We start from the raw sequence: 20,000 nt of genomic DNA, 5'->3' as shown, positions 1-20,000 counted from the left end.
TATTTCATAGCTTTGTTAAATCTTCTTGGCGTCGTTTCCACCGTTATGGACAATGTTTTCATCAAACGGAATTGCCAGGTCACTCAGCAGGCGCTTGAGACCGAAGACAGCCGTTCCGCTGGTTAGCAGTGCTAAGGCAAGGAGCTGAGTGTCAAACATGGGTTTTCCTTCCAACGAGATGCCGAAACTGGCAACGTGCGCTTCATCATTGGCTCCCGAGTGAGTCACCAAGAAATTCACATCCTTGATATGCTGCATGAACCCTCCAGCGGCCTCTTTAAGGGACATGCTGACAAAATGGCTGTTTTCTCTGATAATAAAATGAAACGCTTTCTCGTCGTCTTCTGGTCTGGCCAAGGAACCGACGGCGAAGCCGATTTCAAGAATTACGCTGTGGTCATTTCCATACGTTTCCACATCAAATGTCATCATACACGCGTTTGGTTTAGTTTGGAGGAAGCGGCGTAGCTGCCCAACACTCTTTTTGGCATCTTCCTTTCTCCTGAAATATCGACGAATACAAACTGTATTTTAACTTTTTAAAACAGTTTTGATCCCAGTCAGGGTTAGGGTTAGGGATTTCCTGGGTTGTTCAGGGTTGTTAGCGCAATTAATCACGATGTTTAAGGGAATGTTATCAGACGATCGAGTGTGAACAATGCAATCTATAGTGGCTCTTCGAGAACATAATGAACAAATATAGCAATGTAATCTTGCTGATTATTTGCCTTAGCCTTAGCTTTATCTGACCTTATAAATTATTTTTGTCATTCACAAACTAAACCAAGTCACACCCTATCAGGCAGAACTTCAACATTGATATGTTGTATTAGTTTGCGAGTGGTAGTGAGGAGAGACCTCACGCGTGGCGTTAGTTTAGTTCATATTAATTTATACTATACAGTCATACTGACATTTTAACAAGGTTCCCAACTACTTTTTTAACTTTTTTAATCGTTTGCATCTGCATCGCCTAATTGTTTGTATTGCCAGTCCTATCGTTTCGCTCTCCCATGTAATATATAAATCATGATAATTTCTACTTCCAACCAGCCCATTGCAGTTTGTGTTATTTTGTAGCCAGTCTCAGCAAAGCAGGATTTCGTGTTTACATGTGTTTGGCTGAGCAGTAAAGCCACCAACGCTGTAAAATTAACTTGAAATTTAGTGGCTACAAGGTTAGAAAAGTAGGTCAAACGCTACCGGAAGAGTTAAGGTTATTTATCATATGACCCGTACAGCTCCGCATGCGCTTTCATTGCAAAACTATTGAGAAAATCCCCGTATGAGGGCCGTACGCGATGGCGCGAACAGGGCCGGAAAAAGCCGTTGGGCCCTGCTAGGATGGCGTACGGCCCTCATGCGGGGATTTTCTCAATAGTTTTGCAATTGTCCACTTTGGTCACTGCGCAACAACAGTTATCTTTTAAGAGTTTTCATTGTTTCTTCATCTATTTTCTTTGCAAGTTTATTTGTCTTGAATTAATATTGAACAGTGTATTGTATTGACAAGTGCACAAGTACTTTGAACTTAAATGCTAAATTGCACTCGAACTTTGAAATTGTCGCTGATTATTCCCTTAGGACTCCAAACTTGTATTATTTTATATGGCAGTGTTATTTCTGTTTTTGTCTTGGTCTTTTGTTAGTCAGGGTTGGAGGCCACTGCAATCATGTTTTTGCCCCCATTTAGTTACTTAATCATTGGTGTATGTTGGGAATCATGGAAATCCCAGCAAATCAGACTTGTACCAGTCTTCCACAACAGTGGCACAAACCAAGAGGTGCTACCATTGAACCAGAACTGGTGATCAAATGTGTATTTTTCAAAGCCTCAACTGACACAGGTAGCAAACGAAAACTGCCTCCAGTGACTTGTAAACGTTATGATGCACGGGGTCAAAATATGAAGCTAAGTGGCTGGAAACAACATAATGTCATGGAAATGTGTAACAACCTTTCAAAGGAAGAAAAACAAACCCTTTTCTCTTACCTGTTGGATGATCAAGAATGTTCCATTGCTATAAATACTGATTTTTGGGAATGTCCCTCTTGATTCAACTTTAGCCTATCAACTAAGTGACTTAAGGTGGCTGAAACCAGTTTCAACACTGACTTGAAAGAAACGTTCTTATGAGAAGGACACTTTATCACTTAAAAGAAATTTTATGGTACCACATTAAACGCCAATTATTGCTGAAAAAGATTCGGTCATCTTTGTGACGTCAAAATTTACCGTGGCAACAGGAAAGCCCTGCAAAAACACCCCATATTTTGGCTTTAGCTGTTCATATCTGAAAAACGAACTTGGTGGTCCCCATTTATTTCTGAAATGTAATCAGCATGCGAGAATAGACTTTTCTGCAAAGTTTAAAAAAATTATGTGGAGCGAATTCAGAGCCACCTTAACTAATTGAATATTTAAGGTAGCTCTGAATCCGCTACACGGAATTTTTTAAAACTTTGCAGAGTTTCATCTTGGCCTGCTTATCACTTATTTGCAATAAAAACCTTTTCAGGTATGAGCAACTAAAGGCAAAATATAGGGTGCTTTTGCAAGGCTTTCCTGTTGCCATGGTAACTTTTTACCGCAAAAAAATGTCTGCACCTTGTTCATGTTTCCCACGGTACCATAACATTTGTGTTACGTGATAAAGTGTTGTAGTGTCAATCCTTCTAAAAACAAGGTCTCTTGAAAGTGTTGAAACTGGTTTGAGCCACCATAAAGAACACCAATACAACCCTTTTTTTTTTTTTTTAATCCAGTTATGTAGGAGTTCCACATGATCAGCAACCAGAAGGAATTTTTTTTATTCCCAATATCCCAATTTCTTTTGTATGCAGTCAGTCATTTATAGCCCCTACTGAATACTTAAGTACATTATCAGAACCCATGTTGAGGTGCATAAGCATATATTAACAAGCTTAAGACCTCCAGATGAACATTGTCAGCCAAGCTCAGGACCCCAGATGGTTTGAAGGACGTAGACTTCGACTTACAGCCTCAAATTTCGGGAAAGTGCTTCACAGGAAAAAGGTGCCCATAGAGAACTTTTTAAAAAGCATTTTTGAAGTGAAGAATCTTTCAAATGTTGCATCAATTCGTCATGGCAAACAAAATGAAAAAGTAGTAGGATTCCTCTATGAAAGGAAAATGCAGAAGCATGTGCACAAAAACTTTACAGTACATGATTCTGGTCTTGTGGTGAACCCCTCCCACCCCTACCTTGGTGCGACCCCTGATGGCAAGGTGTTTGAAAAATGTTGGGTATGTCAAGTTTTCGGTTCCCCCCCCCCCCCCCATTAGGGTGTGCAAATAGCAAGTGACCCCCCTTATCTATCAATTATTTGAACCATGACGCCCTCCCCATCTCCCACTACCTTGCATCTACTGGCCAGTGATAATTGAAAGCTTACTATCTTACTATCTCTTACATTACAAAATCAGTGTATCGTGTTTACCAGAAATTTTGCCAAGGATCCTTGAAGCTGCAAGACTGCACATGACTGACTGTGCATTTGAAGAGTACTTATTCTGAGAGAGAAAAAAGAGATGGGAAACAAAAATCGAACAGGAGAAAATAGAACAAAAAGTTAATTATATTTTGAGTAGCGATAATGCCGGGGGGGGGGGACTCCATATACCACTTTGTGGAGAGGTGCGGCACGGTCCCTCATACCCTGACCCTGTTTAAGACAAATATCGCTGATTTTCCTACCCTGTTTAAGACGGAATTCCGATTTTTGATACCCTGTTTAAGACATTTAACCCTTGAAACCCTACCCTGTGTAAGACAATAATAGATATCGAAACTCTTTCTTATTTAATCCATTGGAAATCAGATTAGATTAAAAGTTGCAGTTACGAGTTGTGGGTTTTCTTGTTGTGTAATCAATGGAAATTTAATGTGCCTGGTATCAATGCCAAGGTCAACGGAAGTCAATATTAATTAACAAGAACTTGTAAAAATTTTGCTGTTTACCGTCCAAGAAAAGATATTCTAATTAAGACAAAAACTGATAAATCGATACCCTGATTAAGACAAAAAATGATAAATTCGATACCCTGTTTAAGACAAAAATCCCGAAAAACATACCCAGGCTGGCTGCACGTCCCCACTAAGCCCTTATAAGGAAGTAACCAATCCCCCTCCCCCCGGGGCGATAATGATGCTTGCTATGGTAAATACTTGAACTCTCAATCAAGTGTCCTTCATTTTGATATTTCCAACTGTGAACGTGGAGTTAAGGAACTGTCATACTTGGAAGAAAAACGTATTTCAAGTTTCTACATTACTGCACTGTTTTTGTTAAAATCACAATACATGATTAATCAATAGCAGTATAGCAGTATTTGAGTTGTAAAAGTTGTATTTAATTAGTGAACTACTTTGAACTGCTAAACTGAGGTCAGCATTATGAAGGATTTGGTGCTTCCTTCAAGATTCAAGTTGACTTTCTCCACTGGCTGGCTTTACAAACAATGTTCTTGTGTTTTGTTTCTCAATTCACATGTTGAGGACACAACAAATGTCATGGTATTAAATTACTGATCAGATTATCAATGTTTTAAATATCTTCATACTCCATCCTATCCAACTGGTTCACTACTCTACCTTCCTTGAATTGACTTCTTATAAATCTTGCTGAACCATTTGACCCTCCCCCCCTTCCCTTATCTTTGTACCAGAAAAAAACAATAGCCCCCCCCCCCCTCTTTGCTAATTTAAAATAGCCTTGCTCCCCTATTTTTCTGCCACCCCCCTCTACATAAATCCCTTAGATTACAAGAAATCAATTGCCCACACACTTTGAGAAATCACACCATAGAAGCAGCATGTGAGGATGTTAACTTTTCCAGCACTATCATTAATGGAGTGCCAAAATAAAAGACTGATGATAAACAGGGCTACTTTGCTCAAATCGCGGCAGAGACAACTTGCTCTCAGCGGCTTGCCTTGGTGTGACTTTGTAACTGATATCTATCAGGGTCATACAGTCTTTTTGTAGAGCGAATCAACTTTGACGCTACTTACTGGAAAGACACGCTTTTACCTAAAGAGGCCATTTCCGAGTTCATGTTCGCCTCTTCTTCAAAGCGAGTCTAAGTGCGAAGTTTTTCTTATGAAAATTAGTTTTCATTCATATGCAAAGTAGAACTAATTACCATCACAAAAACTGCGCACTTAGACTAGCTTTGAAGAGGAGGAAGACGTGAACTCGGAAATGGCCTATTAACCTTGTTTTATTTTAAACACTGCCTTTCATTCTTCTGCAGAGGAAGAGCAACAATTGTTGTTTCAGGAAACTGCCATGCTACCACATCTACAGTAACAGTGGTCAGTGACAGAACAACATCAATATAAGTTTTTGAAATTAGGTACCATTAACGTTACCTTGATCTTGCAGGTAAGGACATTGTCAACACATATTACCAGAGATGTACCCAGGGTTTCAAATTTGGGGGTCCTCTGGACCCCTTTTTAAAAAATTTGGGGGCCCATTGCAAAATTTTGGGGCTCCAACTAATTAATATTCAAGAATTAATATTCGATCTATTGTCTCTTAATTGCTGCTCCAGCACCCTTTCAGATTTCTAAATTGCACAAAAAATAAAGTCTTACCCTGGCCACGAATATGTACCTAAAATGATCAATTTCTTTGAAACTGTTATGCCCGTTGATTTATCGATCAAAATGTATGGGCTTTCAAAGCTCCATCGATCACATCTGAAAACGTCTCGAGGAATCCGTATGCTGTAGAACTGCTAGCTCCAGTTGATAAATGAGAACTGTATCTCAATTTTCCGTAAAGAGCATCATTTATTTTCACAACACTTGAGACGTAATTTAGGAAACAAGAGTAAACAAATCATTAAGCGATCCACACACACTTCATCGTCGGCCCGTGCGGCCGTGATTTCGCCATGGCCAATGTTAATAATCAAGCGATTGAATACATTCAAGTTTCATATTCAACAAGTTAATTTTAACACTTACTCCGAAAAAGTTGCATAACTTGCAAAACAGACAAGTTACGTGCAAAACAAGAACAGAGACGATGACACATGCGCGTCCGGAATTAATGTCAACAGGGTCGCACAAAACAAAAATTTAACAAACTTCGCCGTTGGATTCTCTGTCATTTCGCTAACGATAAGCGAAATAATGCTTGAAATGTTGTATGCTTGAAAAGCATGCAACAAACTGAATTTCGACTGAAATGTTTTATTATCACTGGCGGCGGATGGAAAGTGTCGCCGATTGTCTCGCTTAAAAAACAGGTCAGATCATGTCACGCAACACGTGGAAATTCAAAACTTAACTCCTCAAGCTGGACATAATGCTTGACAAAATGAAATCATTCAACTACAAAAATCTGAAAATAACAGCTTACCGTGAAATTTAAGGAACTCGATCATTTCTCCGTTGTGAGAAATGGGAATCTTCAATTTCCTTGTGAAATACGCCGCCTGCATGTTTTTCCTGGGGTTCGTATTTTGTATAAACATTCTATTTTTTCTGAGTCCAATTGGACCCTTTGTTCCATATTCTATGCTTCCAAAAGGAAAACGAGTGCGTCCCAGGACGCAATGACGCACTCCGGATATCATCTTATAGTAATTACCTGTCGTACGGTTACCATTGTTTTAAAAGTAGCTATTGATTGTTTTCTGTAAAGGTTAATCTTTCATTTCTTCAGCCAAAGTAGGATCCATAAAGTTTGAGAGCAAACAACACACTGTATGGCGCGCCATATGTAGCAAAATTACGTTTCGATAAATACAACGAAATAAATCGAAAAGTAACGAAATAAATCGAAACGTAACGTCATAGGTTGAAAATTCATGTAATGTGAAACCCATGACTAATGTAATAAGACTCTGAAAAATGTTAGTTGCCATGGCGTCAGTATGTAACATGAGCGTTTGGTTAGTTCCCATTGCTTCAGCAGGTAACATGAGCGTTTTGCAGGGAAGACCTTAGATAACAATGACCTGGACCAGGTTGAGTCCGCGATTCTCGAAGTGTCACGCGGACTTTCCCATAAAAATGCTCTTAAAGCTCATCAAAATGGCGGCGAAAGAGTAGAGTGCCCCACTTGTAGGATACATAGTGTATTTAGTCTGGAAAATGTTCTGAAGAGCGTTTCGAATGATTTTCACCGGTAAGTCGGCAGGAAGAATGCTTTTTAAATAAAATATCTGACTTTTACTGTGTGAACACTAGTTTTCTCTCGTGTTTCCGCTACAGTCATTGTTATTTAAATGATGCCTTGATCATTTCTTAAATAACAAGGACCGGAACCAGGTCATGTCTCGATGATCGGGGAGGGGAGAGGTGGGTATCATAGCGCTTTTTACAGCGATCTTTGCTGTCTGCGGAAGCTGCAAACAAATATATAAGCCAAATTCGAAAGAAATGGCGGTAAACACGCGCTCATGGAGTGAACTCTTCTCTGAGAGCTTTTCTGATTATTCGGGATATGTTACGAACTTGGAAGATGCTATCAAACTTATCAAGGAGTATGAAGTCAATACAACGACTTCATTTACCGTTACATACCAGACTAGAGGTTTTGGAAAGTCTCCAATAGGTAAGATCTCTTTTTTTGTTTTTAATCAAGGCAAGTTTATTACAGGTCTTAATTATTTTTTCCAAAAAGGTTATTGTTATTGACCGTTTTTGGCAAGTATGGTGACTAGGGACTGGGAAGGGGCTATAGTATTTGTAAAAAAGGAAATTATTGTAAATTCTTATCCACTTTCTACGATGGAAATAATAAATTGAAATACCCACAAAATGGAGCTTTTTCAAGAACTTAGGAAATAATTACCCTTTCCTTCAAGCCCCTCCCACCCACCCCAGGTTTGGAAGCTGGGGCAAGGCATCTCCAACAAGACTCCATTGAGATCCACCTAGGGTTGCAAGAGACAAGAGGTATTTCCCAGTGGCCACTGGTCAGGCACCTGTATTCTAGGACATGTATATTGTAAAAGATGGAGCAGATCAAAATTAATATTGAATAGCCATTCTGGTCTTTTTTTTAATACACTTCACTTGTCAAAAACAAACAGTTTTCGCTAAACAGTTCAATTCAGTCAATTTTACATTAAATGTCAGTGAATCATTCAGTTGCACAAAAATAATCACTTCCAATCACTGTAATCTAGTCAAACACTGTTTCAGTTGCTACAAAATTCCTTGTGTTGCTAATGACTATTCCTCTCTTAACGTTCCCTCTTCACTATAATAAACATTATTATGATAGGCCATTCGGATGCAACAGTAAATACAGAGAATGCGGGGAAAACTAAAAAAAATCCAAGGCATCGTATTTACTGGAAAGATGTCCAGGCAACCAAGGGAGTGCATCTAGAATTCGATGGGATTCCTTTCCTAATCCTTGGACACAAACTTTTGGAGTGCCAAAATGGTCCAGATCGCAACAGGGCACTAAAAGAAAAACAGTCAATTAGCAAAAAGGTAAATGAAATCATGGTATATATTTTTCCTTTTGATAATGTGCGTTGATATAATAATATTCAATAATAATAATAATAATAATAATAATAATAATAATAATAATAATAATAATAATTTACCACAGTATGTAGAGCCTATGTATTATTACAATTACTTTGATTGCTCCATATTAACAGGGTCATCAAGGGGAACATGATTACTGCTCCAAAAAGAGACGATTCATGGTCCAAAACACAAAAAAATGCAACTGCCCAGCCCAAATTCATATGAGAGAGATAGTTGCCTACCCAGCCTACAAGGTAAATCTTGTTGAAAGCACTGATATACTCTTGTTCAGCACCACCAGCTCCACCTGCAAGAATAGAGCCAAAGCTTTCCTTTTTAACATTTTCTAAGCCATTTAGGTGCAATGGAAAGTGAAGGGGCAGGAAGAGAAGCAGAAAAGTGAAATAAAACTAACCATAACATAAATGTGGAAAAAAGAATGACAAAAGACAGGAAGTTAAAAACAATACAAGCAAGTAAAATGGAATGGGATATGTTACTGGGAGTAAGGTGCACAGGTAAAGAAGAGCAAAGTTCAGCTTGTTGCCCTCAGCTTGCTCTCTCCCCTCACCCGTACAAGTTGGCAAGATTTGCAGATCAAAAACAGTTACAAATCTAAAACCAGGTAAATGAAACACTTCTTTGATTAGATCCCTGCAGAGAAAAAGTCAATTAAAGAGGATGCTTCCAAAAAGCTCAGAAACGACATCAGACAAAACAATGCTGAAGGAGAGAGGCGAATATACATTTCCTTGCCAAAGCCTTCTGATCACAAGGACCACCCTCTTGGCCAGGTTTGTAACCAGGCCAGATTAATATTATTAGTGTCAAAATCCAACTTGTTAAAGGAAACTGTGTCAGATTTTCTTGATGATAATCCTACTAGTATGTTATAAGAGCATAGTATGACATGATATGATACAACAATAATAAAATAATATTTATTTGTAATATAATCATAATGATATTAACAATGCATGAAATCCTCTTCATAGACTGCTGGTCTAATGCAACGGATAGACGACAGATTGGTACAAAAAATTAGTGAACTACTGAAGGAGGGTATCACAAGTGTGGCAGAGATGGAACGGCACCTGCAATACTATGTCAAGAAGGAGATCTTTGTGGGTGGGCCTGTACCTGATCCTTCAAACAGGCGCTTCTTTCCAAGCCGCAATGACATTTACAACTTTATGTATCGGGCCTCTTTAGAGATGCGTCACTCCAAAATAGATCAGGAAAACCTGCAGTTCAAGATTGATGACTGGAGAAAGGAATCTCCTCAAGACATGTTCCATCTGCGTCCAAGTACCAGTGAAACATCATCTGCTTCCCACTGTCAGCAGCAAGTCCACATGCCAGAGGATGAGGATGACATTATGTGGCAAACTGGGAGCAAAGAAAATGGCCAGCCCATGGACCTCCTTTTTGTACACCAGACATCCTGGCAGAAAAGCATGTTAGAGAAATATGGCAATGAGATTTGCCTTCTGGATGCAACCTATAAAACGTCCCGATATGCCCTTCCACTCTTTTTTTTATGCGTGAAGACCAATGTTGATTATTGCGTTGTTGGAACATTTGTGATTCAGAGGGAGACCAGGCAAGCTATTGCTGAAGCCCTTACCATATTACAGAACTGGAATCCCCAATGGTCACCACGATTTTTCATGACCGATTTCAGTGACCCTGAAATCAAGGCCATCGAAGAAATCTTCGAAGGTAGGTTGCAACGGTTATAAACATCAAGATGTCAGCATAGCTACATTTACATGCAACGTTTTAGAGTGAGACATGTATCAGATTTATGGATTTCCAGCATAAGGTAGTCCATTTTGTAAGTGTTCCTTTTTCCTTTGTCAGAGTATAGCTGTAACTGAAGGACTCTGGGCAGGAACATAGAAAAAAGTAATGGAAAGACACTTCTTACAGATACATGTACATGTAGATCAAAACACTTCAGTGATATCTGAGGTTGAGGAAATAATTTCCAAGGGGTCAGTCAGATTACACATTGTCTTACAAATCAAATTTATTTTTAATATAATTAATGAAAATTTGTCCTGACAGAGTGCACTGTTTACATATGTGACTTCCACCGCCTCCAAGCCTGGCAACGATGGCTCAATACAAGCAGTCATGGACTACTGAACTGCAAGCAAGAGGTTCTGTCCCTCTTGAGAAACATTGCCAAAGCACCAACAGAGAAGGCATACAACAGAGCAGTGATGGAATTAAAGAGTAGTGGATATTGGAAGGAAAAGAGTGACCTCCGGAGCTGGTTTGAAAAGAAATGGCTGCAAGAGACAAAGGTGAGTATTACTACATTGAACTTGATACACTGTAACAGCAACCAAGTGCACTTCACTTATTCTACAGGGGCCAGTTCCTGAAAGGTGTAATAACCCTGTTCCAGGGATAAATGTGCCTGGAATAAAGCACATTTATCCCTGGAATAGAGTTATTACACCTGTCAGGAACCCGGCACAGAAAGATAAGCATCAATGTCTCGTTAATATTGTTCTTAAGGTGCTTGTGGAACACGTGTTAAATCGCACCTGTACTATCGTGACGCTGTGCTTGTTGTCAAATGCATGACTGGACAAGCTCCCGCTTACATTTCCTTGATTTATTTAAAGCAAGAGGAGATATGTCAGACTTGAAATTTGCAACTATTCAATATTCCTCTTTTTAAGACCAGTAAAAGGACAAAGGACCATCTTCTATCAAACAGTGTCATTATGGAATAGTTTAGAAAATAATCTTAAGCTAAGCGATTCAATCTTGTAATATTTTTAAAGGAACATTACGAAGGAACCCCTTAAGAGAATTTTTATCTTCATATCACCTTTCTGTCACATAATTATTATTCTACCCTCGTTCATATCCATTTTTTAATTTCTTGGCATGCTTCCTATGTAACCTTTTTCCCAGTTTTTTACTTGCAGTATTAGTAGCATTAGTAATGAAAAGCCCCCTTGGGGGGTACTAATAAAATTTGTATTTTATTGTACTGATTGATTACAATAAATATACTGTATGTTATCCCCTTTAATACCCATAAAATGATACATGGTATTGTTGGTCCCCATTAGTGTCAGATATCATGTCTAAACTTAAAATTACTACAATAATTTAGTGAAGCTTTGATCTGCGCAGTTATGAGCGCGATTTTTGCAGGTTTCTCTACGCAATTGCAAAAATTGCGCTCGTACATGTAAATGGGAAGATCATAGCTTCACTTGATTTCATATCCGCAGTTCATATAATTATGATTCATTACATATACCATTTCATCACTATAATAATTGTAATGCTATGAAGCAGTGTCTGGTTAAGGAAATGCTAATTCATTACCTCCTTTCTTAACCTACAGAGATGGGTTTGGGCATACAGGAAAGACAGATTTAACATTGAGATAAACACCAACAATGGTGTTGAAAGGCAGAACAGATCTTTCAAATACGATTTCCTAGCCAACCAGCGAGATACCAGCCTTTCTGGAATGGTGTCAGTTCTAGTGACACAGTTCCTTCCTGCTAGTTACAGGAGGTACAGTGTACAATAATACAGTGAAACTCTTAAGAGGTATCTTTCATGTTAGGAAAGGGGTATTCCTTCTACTACTACGGTGTGCTTCTGGGACTTCAGTACTCGGGACCTGTTTCAGACAACAGAAAGATGAATTTGTTGGCCTCTTCCAGAATAATTTGATCAGTGAACTAAACTTGACAATGAAGAACTATGGTTGGGTGGCACTTCCCACAGTCTATAGTGCTTAGGGGCTCCCCCCTCCTTGAGTTTTCATGTCACCTCAGGTGTAAACATTGATATACATGTATGTTGCAAAGCCAAATTACATGTGCATGCACTTAAACCTCCATGTGCATTTGCAATCATTTGGCAGAGTCGTCTACACAACGCGCCTTGCAATTGTACATGTACATGCTGTAGATTTCCCCTCCTTTGCCATGACAAATAACTTCTAAAAGAAGAAACATTTGTACACATAATTTGAGCTTTCCATTCTCCATAGGTATCTCACACTAAATCAGCGTTACTCGGGAAGCTTCAAATCATATAACGAGAACCTCCCAAAGTGGCTCCATGACCGTCCTCGAAGTTTTGTCAATCATTGCAGAATGCGACTTCAATATTCCTACTCAATACCAAAGGAAGCCATCCAGGTGATCAGTGACAATGGGACCTTTTCAGTAAGAACTGCAAATGATGCCACCTACACAGTCTACTTTAGTGATGACAACAGTATGCCTAATTGTACCTGTCCTGACTGGGCTCAGCATCATCTGCCATGCAAGCATATGTGCGCCATCTTCAATCATTTCACTTCTAAATACAACTGGTATTCGCTGTCATCAATGTACCGACTGAGTCCTTACTTCAGTCTCGACAATGATGCCCCAAAATTGGAAACTACATCTAAATCACCACCAACAACATTCCACGATGCAACAATGGATGTAGATCAAATCAGCAATGAATTGCCCAGTGGGGAGGAAAATGGAGAGGCACCTCCTTGTCAGACAAGTTCAGACAAATACAGTAAAACTGAAAAGCAGGAAGTAAGAGGCCCAAACCCAAAGAAAAGGGCAGTTGAATGCAGGGAACTTCTTGCACAACTGAGGGACTTAACATATTTATGTGAAGAAGAGGATGCCCTCACAGTATTGAGAGATTCACTTAAAACTAACCTTGCTGACCTGCGTCCACACATTCCAGCAGACAGAGGGCTTTTCTTGGAACGAAATCCACACAGAAAAGTGAAAGCACTTAAGCGAAAACCAACAGATGTTAAGTATGCAGCTCTGCCACCCAGGAAGAAAACCAGGAGAGAAAATTTGGCTCACAGCAAAGTTCTTTCTGACACTGTGACAGGAAAACTTTCGTCCAATAAGAAGAAATCCTTACCTCCGAAGCAAGTTCCAAACAGCCATCCCAATGATTTCATAACAAACCAACAACGACCGATGCAGCCAGCAACACAATCAAATTCACAGCTTCCTAGCACACAAAAAGGTGAAACATCCACCTCTAATACTCAGACTTACCAAATTCATGTTTCAACTCCACAACCAGAAACACCTCTCCAGCCAGTACATTCACCACAACAGAATCTGCCAACTGGGTTACTTGTACCAGATTCAGAATTGCATAATCAAACAGCCACATCAACCAACCTGGGGTGGCCTAAAAAAGTTCCAGCAAGCATGAAATTGTATTCATTGCAAGATGAAATCAGGCCAGCCTGCCCTTCAATGCAACAGCCAGCATCACTCCAAGATTCCAGTACTAGCTCATTTCAACATGGCATGCTCAATTTACACAACCACAGAGTTTTGCCCTCAAATTCATATCAGCCGGTAGAGGCCACTTCATCTTTAAAGGCAGATCCACCTTACCAGCCAATTTTACAACCCAGTTTAGGGGAAGGTAATGACAAAGAAATTCCAACATCAAAGATGAAGTGTTTTAAACAGCCACAACTATCACACACTCAGGAGACAGCAAAGACAGCACAGTCAAAGTCCAATGCCCAGTCAGCTACTTCTGTTAAGTCAGAGACATCAACAGCACCTTTTCTAGTACTTCCTGCTAAAGTTGTTCAAGGCTCAATGAGTCAGCAGAACAGGGGATTTTGTGCGGTTAACAGGGGCAAGCAATGCACCAGTAACAGCTTCACTTTCCTTCTTCATCATGTCACAACTCCAGGAGAAAAGCAACCTACCAGAGAACTGATTGATGCTGTCCTGAGAGTGGGAGACCGGGTGCACACAGCGCTAACAAGTGCTGTAGGTCATCTTGGGGCCATGATGTCACTTGAAGAGCTCCAGACTGCCATTCACCTGGTGGGAGAAGGGAACATCATACAATTCCCTCAAGGCATTCTTAGTGGAGATGTCTTTTCAACATCCATCGATCCACCATTTGTGTCCCTTAAGCAGGGTTTGCTAAATGCTCTTCTCACCAACACTGGGGCATTGTTAAGGATCAGAGAGCTAACAGTTGCCGTCAGAAAGTTGGCAGATGGTTGCTTTGCTCTCTTTGATCCACATTCACGAAACAAACATGGATTTGTCGATGGTAACGGTTATGCAGTAATAATGGAATTTGCAACAGTACATTCTCTGATAAATTACCTCCAGACATTTGTCAGACAAAGGGGCTCTGAGGTAGAAACTGGGATTTCTGAAGCCACCCTGTCAATGGCAGAACGTTCCTTTGAAATACTACCAATTGCTGTAAGTGACCAAGAACAACATAGTAACCTCTTGTCAAGGATGATTAAGGGAACCACATCTTATTCAAAGAGTGCTTCATTATCAAACAGGTGAATGAGAAACAACTGTGTACATGTATTACACTGTTATCACTTATAAATAATACCAGGATTCAACTTTACGACCAAAAAATTTAGTTAACAGTTACTGTTACATGTAATGTTAGAAACAAATAGTATGTATAGTATTTCTGCACCAGTGACAAGGTTTAAACATTGACTGCAAAAGTGAGACAAACGTTTTCCAAATATGTAGTTCTCCTAAACATTTAATATGTACAAGCTTGTATGCAAGACTATAGTAACCTGGAACTGACAACTACTGCATAAACTTCGAACAAATACGTGTTCATGTACAACAAAGCAAACAATAAGATCACTGGAATTCATAAGTTGCTGGAAGGTGTGGGACCTACAACATTTCACCCAAGTGATTGCATCAACAGATTTCCCTGTACATTGTACATATTAAAATGTTTATGTTTTTCCATAACTGTTACAATAACATTGCATTGTCAGTTTGCTGACACAAACTATAGTCAAATTCTTGATTCCCCTGGGTTTTTTTTTTATATCCTTCATTAAAACTTAGCAAGACATTAATATCATATGATTGCAGAAGCAAGATACAAGGAAAAAGCCAACAAAGCAAACCTTTTGGTGAAGATAAACTGACGGTAAGGCAAGGGAAGTGGTAGCATATTATTACACACTGATAGATATGAACACAATTTTGAAGAGTCATAAAAAGTCAAAATGCACCATGATTGTAAGAACGAACATAACAGAAGTGCACTATAGCCTTTCCATCAATATACAAATACAGGTGTTAAGCTGTTCAATCGACGTACTGTATGATTCTACATAATGCTTTCTGAAACCAGAATTACAACATAAACTCAACCAATATTTCTCATAAACTTATGTTAGCATGAAAATGGGAAGTCATCACAAAGCACTCCTGCAGCTGTTGAAAAATTTAAGATAAAACTTACTAGTGAAGACTTGGACAGGTTAACAGATGGCGAACAGCTCAATGATCAGGTACAAATTGTCTGATTAATTATTTTTGTACTGATATGTAGAAGACCATTTTAATGAAACCTGACAATCACCACAAGAAGTTACATGTACATGTATGTGAACCATTACAGTATGCCAGGTATTTATATTCACTGTCATTTATATGTATAAATAGGTTGTTAATTTCTATATGGAGCTTATCAATGAGAGATCCAGAGAGGTATGTGCAATCAATCTACTTCATCACTGTAAAACTGAATTAACCTACCATTTGGTTCACTGTTCTTAAAATATAACAATCGACTTTTGCAATGGGAGAAAAATCCATAATCAGTTTGACGTTTTTTCTCTGCAATGAAAAGAAATAACCAAGGGAGAAATTATAGTTAAAAAAGGGGGTTGTATCCTTCAACTGCAAGCCAAATCCATTCAACCCGTCCCGTAAGACACTTGTAGCACACTCAAAAAAATTTAAGTTACTTGTCACTTTTCCCTTAATGTCTTGGTAAAATAACTTGATGTAGAATCTTAAATTTTGAATCTCATCCTTTTCAGTTGGCAACAGAAAAGCCACATAGTTTATACCATTTTGTTGGATATAATCCCTTTCTTTCGTAGTCTGCAGATCTCCCAAAGGTCCTCTGTCTGAACTCATTCTTCTATAAGAGTTTATCAAGCCGTGGAACAAAGTGGGTATCAAGATGGACCAAGAAGGTATTAAGTACTCTTAAGCAGATCCCCTCAAGCGCATGTGTAGTAATAATGGCAACAAAAAACCTTTGTTGTATCAATGTCCACCTGTAGTATTGGTGAGGGTATGCTTACTTTCCTTCTGAACTCTAATTATGAAAATATTTATTCACTTAGATCAACATATTTGACTACAGCAAGATCATTATACCAATTCATCTTCCTGGTCACTGGGCACTTGGGGTATGTTAACATTAAGTTTATGAAGTTTGACTGATAACAAGATAGTGAAAGCAACATGCAAACATCCTTACTCCTTAAGTTCATGACAGGAAAATTCGCTGATATATAACTATAAATATTTCCTAATGGCAAAAACAAATATTCTTTTTACAATAGTCATAATCATCTAGTCATTTGATCATAACTATTTAAATACACGTGTATACACAGTCAATGGCATGTACAAGTAATTTCTTAAGAAAAATATAATTAACCAAAAAATTTCCAGGAATTTTTTATGTTGCGCTTACTTAAGTGCATGCAGCAATGAAGGTCTTGTCCAGTTGGATTCATTTCAATGTACACTATGGAAAAAATGGAAATATGGCAGCAGTTGAGGTTGTGCATATCTTATGATTTATTGATGGTTATAGCTTTATAATTATTAATGTTAGGTTGTCGATCTCCATCGAAGAAACATTTCGTACTGGGATTCTTTAAGAGAAACTGCAAATGAAGCCTTCTTCAAACATATAAGGTAACTTTTTATTCTGCATGAATGACTGTAAGCTTTGTTAGTTATGAGGTAAAAATTCTCTCCATTTAAGTGCCTAGGCATTTCACCCTCCCTTTGCGACACAGAAAACTAACAGCACTATCGTACAATACAAACTACTAGGTCCTTTCTGAATGAAGAAGGTGCAAGGAGACGGCATGCATTTGACGGAAAAGAATGGTCGAATGAATTTGCCGAGGTAAGAACAAGTATTTGAAAGGAGGTAATATATTTCATTTTTCAAAAACCACTCTCAGCCAACTGCATATACGTAGTATTACTGTATACAAGAACACTGTTATAAATATTATTATTATTACAATACTGCTTGTAGTATATATTTTAGGGCTCCAGGCAAGAAGATCCCTGTTTTTTTTTTTGGAACAAGATAATAATTATTGTTCCTAGAACTGAAAGGGTGTTCTTGTGGGGAGCCCTTCAATTCATTATCATCATCAGTATCATTATTACTATGACCAATATTATTAGTACTTTTCCGAAGAGTAATATGTACTTATTGACTGAGTGGGAGGGCCAGACGGGAAAATATTTGGCCGGAGGTCATGGCGTAGGGACATACTTTCAAGATTATTAACCTCTTTTCATCATTTCTTTGAAACAGGAAATACCAAAGCAAAATAATGCATATGATTGTGGAATGTTCATATGCATGGTGAGTTTTGATTTATATGTATTTGTGCTTGGTTGAAAACTAAGGTAATAAGTTCACATTATTTTGCTGAATCGATTTGGAGCAAATCAATTATTTACAGCAAAATGTCCCCTTACTTAAGTTTCTACCATTGGGGCTTTTTGTCGGTACCAACAGCAGATTATCTCGTTTTTTTTGCATGTTGTTATTTCTCAAAAATGAATATGGAACCAGCGAAAAAATTACAGAGCAATGTTTCTGAACTGAAATGAATTTTACATGCCACTTTTCAGTTACTTTGAAAAACATTGACAGGACATTGCCTGGAGCACCTCTATTTGTATTCCCCGATTCAATTTGATTTTGCCTGCAAAACCGTGTCTTGTGATTCACTCATATGTGTATGTATTGGCATGAGTATAATTTTATTTCACCTTCAGTTTGCAGAATACCTGAGTAGGGGGGTTTTCCCTACATTTCATCAGGTAAGTACTGTATTCAAACAAACAATAATATGACACGTAACTTACAATGTAATGTTATTCACAAAGTTGCCTTAAATTTGTTGTCAAAATTTTGCCCTCAAAATTTTCTTCCTCTTTATTTTTGTAGAATGACATGCCTTCCCTGAGAAGACAAACATACAAACAGCTGATGAAGATGTGCTTGTAACTCTAATATGTGTAAACTAATGATTGTATAAACACAGAGGCATTTATAAAGAACAATTCCAAACCTTTGTCACGCAATAAAAGTAAAACCCAACACTTCTGGTGAAAGTACAGTGATTTAATAAACGTATTCACCTTCTTCTCAAGCGCCTTGAGGTCCTCTTGTACACTGCCATGGCACTTGAACCCTGAGAAAGTGACAAACTTCTGGGGTAGCTTTCAAAAATATCCATCGAGACATGACCTGGTTCCGGTCCTTGTTATTTAAGAAATGATCAAGGCATCATTTAAATAACAATGACTGTAGCGGAAACACGAGAGAAAACTAGTGTTCACACAGTAAAAGTCAGATATTTTATTTAAAAAGCATTCTTCCTGCCGACTTACCGGTGAAAATCATTCGAAACGCTCTTCAGAACATTTTCCAGACTAAATACACTATGTATCCTACAAGTGGGGCACTCTACTCTTTCGCCGCCATTTTGATGAGCTTTAAGGGCATTTTTATGGGAAAGTCCGCGTGACACTTCGAGAATCGCGGACTCAACCTGGTCCAGGTCATTGTTATCTAAGGTCTTCCGTTTTGCAGAGCCACGAAGTCACGAACGTCTTTAAGTAGCGCGTGTTCGATACGTTCTGTTTCTGTTTCGCTTAAAGCTTGTTTCCTTCGCGTTATTTCTATTCGTGATTTGTAGGTAAGTGTTTTCGCTCTAATTTGATGTTTTTCACTTCTTTAATTTGACATTTGTTTGCTCGGGTTTGCATAATATCTAAATCGAAGACTGACCAGGCATGTGACGCCATATTTGTTCGCGTGACAAGCATGCATATGGTACCGTAATTTGTCAGCTAGTCAGCTCATTGCTTATTTAAACTGAGATGAAACATTCTTTTTATCTGTCCGTTTTCTCCGTGGCACAAAGTCATGACAGGATTCGCTCCTGAGCTATTTCTTGAAGCTGTTAATGACGAATTCATATGCAGTATCTGGTTGAGTATAAATAATTAATTACATTACTTAACTACATATGTAAGCTGTAATTGTCGTATTCGCCTCCTGTATTTTCCAGCCTTAAATTTTAAAGCTATGGCTGAATTGTCAAGTTCCTTCTTTTGTCTTAAAATTCATCCTAAAAATTAAAATACTCGAATGCAGCTGGATACCGCTAGCGTTACCTCTGCCCTGTTGTGTGGGATTCATTTGATATAAGTCAGTGTCATATATGACATACATGTACACTCTTGGCGAGAGAAATGTGCAAGCCTTTAAATCGTTCTTTTTTGTTTCATGCTTTTTTTTTTAATTGCAGTGTGTTTTCCTTTTTATTTTATATATTCAAATTCTGTTTTCAGTTTT

General features: G+C 38.5%; 2 protein-coding genes and 1 long non-coding RNA gene across 3 annotated transcripts in view; 2 read left to right on the top strand and 1 right to left on the bottom strand.

The window, feature by feature from the left end:
- LOC138023846 (uncharacterized) overlaps nucleotides 1-6,530 on the bottom strand; it is a 6,901-nt gene extending 371 nt beyond the window's left edge. The window contains exons 1-3 of the long non-coding RNA XR_011126801.1: nucleotides 6,397-6,530; nucleotides 3,463-3,535; nucleotides 1-502 (exon numbers count right to left, since the gene is read on the bottom strand). The exon at nucleotides 1-502 is cut by the window's left edge and continues 371 nt beyond it. This is a non-coding gene — a long non-coding RNA (uncharacterized lncRNA). The remainder of the gene's footprint in view (nucleotides 503-3,462; nucleotides 3,536-6,396) is intronic.
- A 1,493-nt stretch (nucleotides 6,531-8,023) lies between these two features.
- On the top strand, nucleotides 8,024-10,740 carry LOC138023230 (calcium-responsive transcription factor-like). The gene is made up of 4 exons (XM_068870251.1): nucleotides 8,024-8,486; nucleotides 8,663-8,785; nucleotides 9,182-9,325; nucleotides 9,527-10,740. Exons 1-4 carry the CDS (start codon nucleotides 8,265-8,267, stop codon nucleotides 10,271-10,273), a joined length of 1,236 nt encoding a protein of 411 aa, XP_068726352.1. The 5' UTR covers nucleotides 8,024-8,264; the 3' UTR covers nucleotides 10,274-10,740.
- An 8,828-nt stretch (nucleotides 10,741-19,568) lies between these two features.
- Nucleotides 19,569-20,000, top strand: part of LOC138024046 (TNF receptor-associated factor 4-like) — a 5,681-nt gene continuing 5,249 nt past the window's right edge. The window contains exons 1-2 of the mRNA XM_068871137.1: nucleotides 19,569-19,633; nucleotides 19,997-20,000. The exon at nucleotides 19,997-20,000 is cut by the window's right edge and continues 470 nt beyond it. Coding sequence (XP_068727238.1) covers nucleotides 19,569-19,633; nucleotides 19,997-20,000 — 69 coding nt within the window. The remainder of the gene's footprint in view (nucleotides 19,634-19,996) is intronic.

Source organism: Montipora capricornis, chromosome 11, assembly GCF_036669925.1.
Source record: "Montipora capricornis isolate CH-2021 chromosome 11, ASM3666992v2, whole genome shotgun sequence".
In the NCBI taxonomy this organism is placed as follows: domain Eukaryota; kingdom Metazoa; phylum Cnidaria; class Anthozoa; order Scleractinia; family Acroporidae; genus Montipora; species Montipora capricornis.
Note: the sequence above shows the minus strand (reverse complement) of the source record. Positions and strands in the feature narration are given on the sequence as shown.

Excerpts from the sequence above, each read along its gene's own strand:
- LOC138023230 (XM_068870251.1), top strand. The coding sequence starts at position 8,265 with ATGATAGGCCATTCGGATGCAACAGTAAATACAGAGAATGCGGGGAAA. Across the intron at positions 8,487-8,662 it reads AACAGTCAATTAGCAAAAAG|GGTCATCAAGGGGAACATGA; the intron begins GTAAATGAAATC and ends CCATATTAACAG. Across the intron at positions 9,326-9,526 it reads AGGACCACCCTCTTGGCCAG|ACTGCTGGTCTAATGCAACG; the intron begins GTTTGTAACCAG and ends TCCTCTTCATAG.